The sequence below is a fragment of the Mesoplodon densirostris genome, chromosome 4, assembly GCF_025265405.1.
Source record: "Mesoplodon densirostris isolate mMesDen1 chromosome 4, mMesDen1 primary haplotype, whole genome shotgun sequence".
NCBI classification, from domain to species: domain Eukaryota; kingdom Metazoa; phylum Chordata; class Mammalia; order Artiodactyla; family Ziphiidae; genus Mesoplodon; species Mesoplodon densirostris.
Window position 1 is genome coordinate 131262546 of NC_082664.1, and position 9714 is coordinate 131272259.

Below are 9714 nucleotides of genomic sequence, written 5' to 3' on the forward strand. Positions count from 1 at the left end.
GCCTTTCCGACATTGTAGTGTTACTAATACAGAGTAAAGAGTAAAATACTGATTACCTAGGTGCAAATCCTGCTTCTGCCTTTATTCTGTGCCTCCATATCCTCCTCTGTTAAACGGGGATAGCTGTACCAATTTTGTCGGTTGTTTTAAGATATAAGTTGATACTTGTAAAACTATTATAATAATTATTTAAGCTTATAATATTAAAATGGTTTCACTTCTTCCTATGCTCTTCCAACAAGATGTAGCCAAGAGTATCAGATTGGAGCTTCTACTCATAATTCACTGTTGACCTTGAACAAGTCACTTCCTCTCGGTCTCATTTTCTTATTCAGGATCTAAAACAATGTTTCAAAAGTAATACATGTTCTAAGATTGTCTCAATGGATGTTGTGGAATGAACAAACTTCAAAATGAGGATATTGGAGCAAATAGATCACCAAGAAACCCTCTAATTTTAATACTTCATGTGATTCATTATCTCTCAATAGTACCGTGGGGAACACCTGACATGCCATTGGCTATCTACATTGGGAAACGCCACTGCAAAACAACATACTGTTTACTTAAAAAGAATATTGACAATATGTACACAAAATATAACACCCTTTACAGTGGTAATTACTACAGTATTTTCTCTGCCAATACTAGACTGAAACAAAGGCCAGAGTAGAAGAATAAAAACATGTTTATTTTGTACAAATCGGCTGTGTCCGAGGGGCAGAGCAGGGGCAGGGCGCGCCCTCAGAGGAGCAGGAGGGGGCCCAGCAGCAGCTCGCCCTGGCCCAGCAGGCGGCCCCGCTCCAGCCCGCGGCCCCGGTTCTCGGCCTTGACGCGCACGGCCAGGCGGCGCACCTCGTCCTCCGAGAGCCCGTCCAAGCACAAGTCCTGCTCCAAGACCGCCCGGCGGCTCCGCCGGACCACGGCGCCCCGCGGCCGGCGCGTCTGGCCCGGCGGCTGCAGGACGAAGCTGACGCGGCAGCCGACGGGGGCGCGGGGCTCGGCGGCCCCTCCGGCCGGGCCGTCGGCGCGGAGCAGCCGGACGCGGAGGCGCCCGCTGTCCCGACTGTACTCGGCGGCCAGGCGCAGGGCGCCGCCGGCGCGGTCCAGAGTCACGGTGCACTCGGCCTCCAGAGTCACGGTGCACTCGGCCTCCAGGCGCACGGGCCGCGGGTCGGGGGGCGGCGGAGGGGACGTGGCGGGGTCCTGAGCCGGGGACAGGGAGCCGGCGCCGCGCTCGTCGTCGTCGTCCCCGTCCCCGCTGGCGACGGAGCGGGCACTGGCCAGGCCGCTGCTCCTCTGAGCCCGCAGCGCGCAGCGCATCAGCCCCTCGGGAGCGCGCAGGAGGCGGCGGCCGCAGGGTCGAAGAGTGAGCGCGTCCAGGTGCGGGCGGGGGCCGCCGAGGGCCGCGGGGGGCGGAGCGGGAACTCTTCCCGGGGGTGCGAGGGGGGCGTCTCCGCCGCCGCCGCCGCCGCCGCCGAAGGTGCGGGCCCGGGGGCGGAGCGCGGGCAGGAGCGGGGCGGCCCCCGGGCCCTCGAGGAAGAGCGACTCCCTGCGGCGGGTGTGCGGGCTCTCGAGCAGCGCACAGAAGCCGTAGGCTGTACGCGCTCGGGGCAGGTGAGGCAGCGAGAGAGCAGCCTGCGAGCGTGGGTCCCAGTCCGTGCGCCCCGCGCCGTCGTCTGTCCCTGCTTTTTCGCCCCTGGTGTCTTGGATTGCAGCCAGGGTCGGGCAGGGCGCGAGTCGCGGGGGGATGCAGAACTCTGGGATGCGGTCCGGGGTGAGCACGTTTGCGCACCGGGAGGGCCCGAGAGCAGTGGCTCGGCCGGCCTGATCCTGGAAAAGCCGGTTTCTGCCCCGCAGGAGGTGCTCGGGTCCCAAGCGGAGCCGCTCCAGGCACCACATCAGGCAGCAGGTGCCGGTTCCAGAGGAACCTCTGCTGGAGCTGGTCAGCCTGTAATGCACAAGCACACACGGATCGTCATAGTGAGCCTTGCAGGGCGCAGCAATGCCCGTCTCTTCTACTCTTGGGGTGCTTCCTCCTGCCTCCCCCAGACCAGGCAAATTGCCCCTCACGCTGCTGTTGCAAATGTTTCAGTGTTTCCGTGACGGTAAAACAATCGTTCTTCTCTCTTCTGTAGTAGTGTACACTTTGGGTTTGTTGCCTTACTCTAGACCTGTCCTCGCTGGCCTAAGGAGGAGATTCTCAAAATGTTTGCTTCGCGCTGTCCTCGGTGCCAAGTGGCACTATGCTTGTGCAATAGTTTCCTGAATCCTTGGATTATTGCACTCAAATTCTCAGAGAGAATTAAAATAATTATTATCCTTTCCAAGATATTCGGCTTGCTCCCCGCTTAAAGCGCAAAGAGCCTCAAACGAGTCCCTGGGGGAGTTAAGCAAAGCTATAGGTCTCTCATAATGTACCTGGGGTCCAGCGTCATATAGGTCTCCTCACCGATCCGCCTGGGGCACCAACCTCTAGAGGCGCACAGCCTCTGGGAAGATCAAAGCTCGTGCGGCGGGGTTCTGTACAGCTTAAAGGCAGTCGGCCTGAGCCTTTATACCTGGGGCCTGGGACGCCCGCCAGTGGGCGGGCCGGATTGGCACTGATAGGTAACCTGACGACAGGCCTCCCAACTTTCCCTCTGCCACGTGGCTGGATCCACAGCGGAAATTCTAGGCATGCAGTTCTTTTTCTCTCCTGCTTCAGCTAGGGATGTTTCTGTTTACTCACGTGCAAAAAGAGGGCTAAGTCTTTACTATATGGCAGAGTCATTGTGAGGACTCTCACAATGGACATATCGATGGACATAATGAGTGTGAATCACAGAAGCACTCTACACCCACCAATAAGAGGAGATAGAAGTCGAATCTGTCTTATTCTTACTTAATATCCTCCCCCAAATCCAGCCTTTAGTTTGCCTAGCTTTCGAAGTTCCTTACCTACCTTCTGGTTTTCTGTTCTGATTTTAAATCGTTTTTGTTTGTTGATTACAAACCACTCTGGATACAGGGAACCCTATGGACTGCTGTAAATATTCTGTATCTTGATCTGGGTGGGGTTACTGGGGTGTATCCATATGTAAAAAAAAATTATCTAGCATACACTTAAGATTAGATATAAGATTGTGTCTTATACCTCAATTTAAAAAATAACAACCCACTTCTTAAACCTTGTGCGCTGATGTTTTAATTGGGAAAATATACTCCTGCATACAACTGGGCTGTTGGAACCATCCTTTGACGGAACCTTTGTAGGCTGTGCCCACCAGAGACATCCTTTTCCTCTCTTTTGAAAACTAACCTGTGTTCACTTTGTAAGAGACCTGCTTCCAACTAGCTTAGGTTGAAAGAGATCTGAGGCATTTTGTTCAGCGTTTGGGTGTACACTATTTCTGCCTAAGATACCGCCTTGCAAATTAATTGCTTATCCAAATGATGTTCAGTAAATTAAACTGAACTCATGCAAAGGTGATTTTAGGATGGAGCATGTGCATTTTGTTTCCAGGATATATACGTACACAGCCACTGTACTTGATGATTTACATATAGTCTCTGGAATAGTCACATAAACCCTGCAAATTATGATTATTCCTAGTAAGGCATCCAAGTTCACATAATGATGGGAAATGGAAGAAAAATACATACTGATGGGCATAAATGAGTTGTTTTGGGGATTAAACAACTCTTATAAGGTAAAATACTTAGCGCTGTGCTTGGAACATGGTAAGTGCTAAGTACATATAAGCTGTGATTATTATTATCATTAATAAAAATAGAAGGGAGGGACTTCTCTAGTGGTGCAGTGGTTAAAACTCTGTGCTTCCAATGCAGGGGACATGGGTTCGTGCCCTGGTCCAAGAAGATCCCACATGCTGCGGAGCAACTAAGCCCGTGTGCCACAACTACCAAGCCTGTGCTCTAGAGCCCGCAAGCCACAACTACTGAGCCCATGTGCTTCAACTACTGAAGCCCGCGCACCTAGAGCCCGTGCTCCACAACAAGAGAAGCCACCGCAATGAGATGCGCAGCGCAACGAAGAGTAGCCCCCGCTCCACACAACTAAAGAAAGCCCACGTGCAGCAACGAAGACCCAACACAGCCTAAATAAATAAATAAATAAATAAATAAATAAATAAATAAAATAGGGAAAAAAAAGGAAAGAAAAGAAAATTAGGTCCGAAATCAGTGGTTTTGACTCTAGAATGGCCGCTCACTATGTGACCATGAGCAAGTTACTTAACCTTTCCAAGCCACAGTATCAAATGTAAAACTAGGAGGTGGGGCCTTCGGGAGGTAATGAGATTAGTGACCTTATAAAAGAGACCCAGGAGAGCTCCCTTGCCCCTTCTGATAATAATAGTATCTATCTATCTATTTATCTATCTATAAAATAAGATAATGCAGGTGAAAACTTTAGCATAGAGCCTGATATACACAGTGTCAGATATTTATTGTTACTACAGAAGAGAGCAAATGTTTGTTAGTCCATTTATTCATTCAAAGCAATATTTACTGAATGCCTCCTGGGTTCCAGCCACCGTGCTAGGCAGGTAGATCCAGGCTGTACAGGATCATATCAACTATGTACATCTGTCAGAAGAGAAATGAAATGATGAGGATGACATATTTGAGCTCCATCTGGCTGAGGCAGAAATGAGAAGAGACTATTGCACACTATTTATATATTTAGTCTGGGGGCAGGGTTGGTGTGTCCCTGGGTTTGCCATGCCCTTGACTAGCTACTTGTTTGTCTTTATATGAGCTCCACTCCTGGCCAAAATCCTTGGTCCAGTGCCAAATCTATGGGAGAATGATTACCAAAGTATATACTTGAGGGTCAAGTGAATGTGTTTTGACTCACCTTCTCTCAGGAGACAAGATGCTGTTAGCTCAGCAAATGAGAGCCCAGAGACCCCTAGGTTATAATGGTGAGGCTCACAATCTGAGAAGTTGTCTGAGAAGTTGTTAAGCAGAGCTGTGTCGTGAAGGGAGAGATAATTTAGGGGTAAAGAAACACAAACTTTGGAGTTGATCTATCCTAGGTTCAAATGTTACGCAACTTTTTAACTATGGAACTGTGAGCAAGTTAATTAATTTCTTTGAGCCGAAGTTGTATAATGGGGGTTATAATACCTACCACACAAGATTGTTGTGAGGGTTAAAAATGCATGAAATGCCTGGCACACAGTAAGTGTTGGCTATCACTTAGCTGTTACTATTATACAGGTCTGCTTGGCTAGGAATTAGGTGATTCACACATGGATTCCCTTAAAAACATTTCTCTTTCTGGCCAAGCCAAGCAGCATTGCTTTGTTTTTATTAATAATTCACCTTCTTTAATAACACTTTGGAAGCATTTTCTATATAAGGTTTCTTGAAACAGCAGAGACATGCCCTCGCATGGCTGGTCCCCTGTGACCACATTAAGCCTTATGTTTTACTTACCTTGGAAGCATGAGCCATGCAGTACTTGGGAGGATGGTGTAACAGGATGAGGCCCTCTGCCTGGAACACCCAAATCTACTCAGAGGAAGACTGTTATCATAGCTTCATCACAGCTATGGGAACATTCACTGATGGAGCTGAAAAAATTCTGCGAAGTAAGCATAAATAGATCACATACCATCGAGGTCAGAGGTGCTCTTGGAGTAGAAGGATATGGAACCACTTAAAGCAGAACTGCAAAATAATATATAGGAGGTTGGGTGTCAAGGAAAGCAAGAAGAAGAGAGTTTATAACCCAATAAAATACTGGTGTTCTGACTTATCCATCTCATTCAACAGAATTGGAGTGTGGAGTAATGGAAAATAAACAGACCAGGGAGTTGGGACACCTGGAGTTTAGCACACTGATAGTCACTAACTTCTTGTGGGACCCTGGCAAGTCCCTTAATTCTCTCTCGCATTCAGTGTCCCCTCCATCAAAGGAGAAGGTTGGATTAACCAGATGATATTTGATTGCCTCTGTCTCTGACATTCTGCAATCCACTCCTGTGTTTTCCCCCAGTTAAACTTCCTAACTTTTCTGAAAACCCATGCTGTCATGCTTATTCTCTAGCTTTCTCCTCCATTTCCTTTTCCCCCCAAATCCCTTTTGCTTTTCTCAGCAAACTCCAGGGCTGGGGAATGGGGTGTGGGTATGAGGTAGTAGTGTGACATTGGAATTTCTTATTTTTCAATTTTTAAGCAAGAGTGTTAATTTTTAAAAAGTGTCCCTAATTTTGACTTGTTTTTAACAGGAAGAATATTTTGCTCATCTGTTTTTATTGCTCAGTCCCTCCTTGCAGTTTAGCTTTGCAGTTGCCTTTGTTAACCTTCTCATTGTTCTGAAGCCAGAATGAATGTAAGAGCCATAATTACTAGAATGTTCATTTCCTTTAGTTAACCTTTGTATCCAAATTCCTTTTGGTATCTGTGCGTTAGAGTGCTAATGGTATTTCTTTTTTATTTTATTTTACTTTACTTTATTTTAGGCTGCGTTGGGTCTTTGTTGCTGAGCACGGGCTTTCTCTAGTTGCGGCGAGTGGGGGCTACTCTTCATTGTGGTGTGCAGGCTTCTCATCGTGGTGGCTTCTCTTGTTGCAGAGCACGGGCTCTAGGCACGCAGGCTTCGGTAGTTGTGGCTCATGGGTGTTAGAGTGCAGGCTCAGTAGTTGTGGCACACAGGCTTAGTTGTTCCGCAGCATGTGGGATCTTCCCAGACCAGGGCTCGAACCTGTGTCCCCTGCATTGGCAGGCGGATTCTTAACCACTGCACCACCAGGGAAGCCCTAATGGTATTTCTTAACATTGGTTATGGTTTGTTTTGGATTAGGAGTTTTTCAAGAAGTATGGGATATTTGGGGCATTACTCTGTGCACATAATAACCAATCCCTCAAAACATACTTAAAAAGTAGAATGTTAAAACTTAAAAGCTCTTTATCCTCTATGGTCATAGCATTATTTGTACTTACAATTTTGAGCTGAATTTTTCCACCATGAGAGTTTCCATTCTGTCATCTACCTTTCAGAGCAAGAAATCACCTAGTGGTGATTTAACTCTACTTATTAAAAGAGAAAAAGTGGCAGTGCTCAGGGAACTGAAGGAAAGAAACACTTGCTGTGTAGTTTTATGTAAATCATTTAATTTAATGTAAATCACTGACTTTAATTTTCCTATAAATGAAGACAATACTACTACCTGCATTACTTGTCTCACAGATCTTTCATGAGGCTTACTTGAAAATGCATACCTTGGCATAATAATGGCATGATAGCTCATGAGGTATAACTGGAGAAGTATTAATAAGATGGAATAATGCTTATAAAGGCAGACACATGCATTATTCTTTCAAAAGTGTAACGTACCATAGAAGTACAAGAAATTATTACACAAGGATCAGTACTCCCCACTGTTCCCCAGCAGATTACTCCTCTGTTCCATTTGCTTGGCCTTACTCTTCTGCCCGTGGCATCTTTCATATCGTCTTGCACTGTTATTCATATATCTTTGCATTGTTTGCTTTTTATCTTTTTCTGGTGCATGCCTATCCAAACAAGAATATATATATATATATATTTATTTATATTTATATATATTTATATATACACATATACATATATATATATATTTTGCATTCTCCTTAGTACATAGTTGGTGTGCACGTACAAGGGGAGAGGGGGTGTTGGGGAAGCATGAGCCATGCAGTGCTTAGGAGGATGGCGTAACAGGATGAGGCCCTGTGCCTGGAACACCCAAATATTTATCTATCGATAGATAGATTTTTTTTTTTGGCATCCTCCTCAGTGCATAGTTGGTGTGCATGGGTTATGTTGTGGGTAGATTAGAAACAAGTTTGGTACAGGTTGAAGAGGGCTTTCTGAACACTGGAAAGTTATTGGGTCTTTTTGAGCAGGGGACTAACCTGAGCTCATCTGTGCTTTGGGAAATTAGCTCCAGTGACAATGTGAGGATGGATAGAGAAGGGAAAAACTGGAGCCCAGGAGGCCAGTTAGAGGGTAATTGCATGGTTCGGATGAGATATAAAGAGAATTTAGGAAATATGGCAAAAGCAGAATAGCCAGGTTTGGCTGTTAATTCTTTGTGGATGGTGAAGGAGGGAAGTATGAAGTGCTTCAAAATACATCCTAGGTATTTTGTCAGGGTGACTAAGCTCGGGAAAACAAACGGTTAAGGTTTTATATTCTGTGTGCTGGAGCGAAGGGTGCAGGTGGTTACTGATAGCACCAGTACTGGTTAGTATTGTTTTTTTCTTTTACATCCATTTTACATAATACCAATTGTAGACATTTTGACTTTTTTTCTTCTCCAATGGACTTTGTATTTAAGGAATGATTTTTCTTTTTGATCCTCTTCGTCCGTTCAGGCTGCTATTACAAAATACCATAGAGTGGGTGGTTTAAAAACAATAATTTTTCACAGTTCTGGAGGCTAGGAAGTCCAAGATCAAGGTGCCAGTTGATTCAGTGTCTGGTGAGGGCCCACTTCCTGGTTCATAGATATCTGTCTTCTTCTGTATCTTCACACGGCCGAAGGGGTGAGGGAGCTCTCTGGGGTCTCTTTTATAAGGGTACGAATCCCATCCATGAGGGCTCTGCTTAATTACCTAATGACCTAATGATCTCCCAAAGGCCTCACCTCCTAATACCATGACAACAGGGGTTAGAATTTCAACATATGAATTTTGGGGGTACACAATGTCCATAGCAGGTTAAGAGCAATTCACACATAGTTTTTCAGACATTATGTGTAGCAAAGCATTTAATAAACTTGTGACTACAAATAATCTTATTATTTCTTAGGTTCATGTCTGTTTACAGTATCTCAACAGTTTTTTGAAACAAATTTTAGAAAAAGAAGTCCCGTTCTCTAAAGAGGATTGTCTTGTCAAAGTGCAGCTAAACTTTACTAACGTGAAAGTCCTTGCATTATAAAAGCCCCACTTTCAAAGCCTTGCCACACCAGAAACAGTTCAATGACTGCATGAAAGAGATAAATACACCTACACCTAAAGGGAAAAAAGGAAGTACTACGTCGTTTTGTTATTTCCCTACCGAGGTATGTAACTAAGAAGTGGCTTATGAGTTAACTAAGAGCCACTTAGCAACAGAAGGGAGTAAAAGAACGAGTTAACGAAATGCACATTCAGTTCCCATTCTATCTGCCGTCTTATGATGCGGCTCTGTTCCTCCTCCTCCCACTTGTGAATTATTAGTGTTTTCAGGAAGCAAAAGTAAGCGGAGAGATGCTGCTAGGCGGAGCTGATATGTAGCAGGAGGAGGGTGCAGCGTCTCCTTTTTTCCCCTCTTGAAGGGGTGGTTACTTAGGAGGTGCTCAGGGTGCACTGGAGGCCTGGGAAGCGCAGAGCACGCATAGGGTCGGCTCCGAGGCCGCAGAGCTGCTTCCCGCCGGGACGATTGAGCCCTGCGGACCCGAGGTCAACAGAAGGCGACAGCAGGGAAGCACAGCGGCCACAGAGATGTCCCCGTGCTCAGTAACTCCCGCTCCCCCTTTTCTTTCTCTAACATCCCTTTCTTCAACCGGCTCCTCCGCCCACCCTCGGTTGCCCAGAAAGCGGATATAACGAGGCCGCGGGTCGCCGGCGAGTGCACGAAACTCCCGCTCCCGGCAGCAGCGGCGGCGGCGGTGCGCCTGCGCGCCGAGTCACGCGCGGTGCGGCGCGGCGCGGGGGCGGATCGGCGCCCGGGGGGGC

The 9714-nt window shown here is 46.8% G+C and overlaps 1 protein-coding gene across 1 annotated transcript; it reads right to left on the bottom strand.

Moving 5' to 3' along the window:
* Positions 1 to 744: 744 nt before the first annotated feature.
* Positions 745 to 1902, bottom strand: C2CD4A (C2 calcium dependent domain containing 4A). The gene has a single exon (XM_060095265.1). It carries the CDS (start codon positions 1900 to 1902, stop codon positions 745 to 747), a length of 1158 nt encoding a protein of 385 aa, XP_059951248.1.
* Positions 1903 to 9714: the final 7812 nt, after the last annotated feature.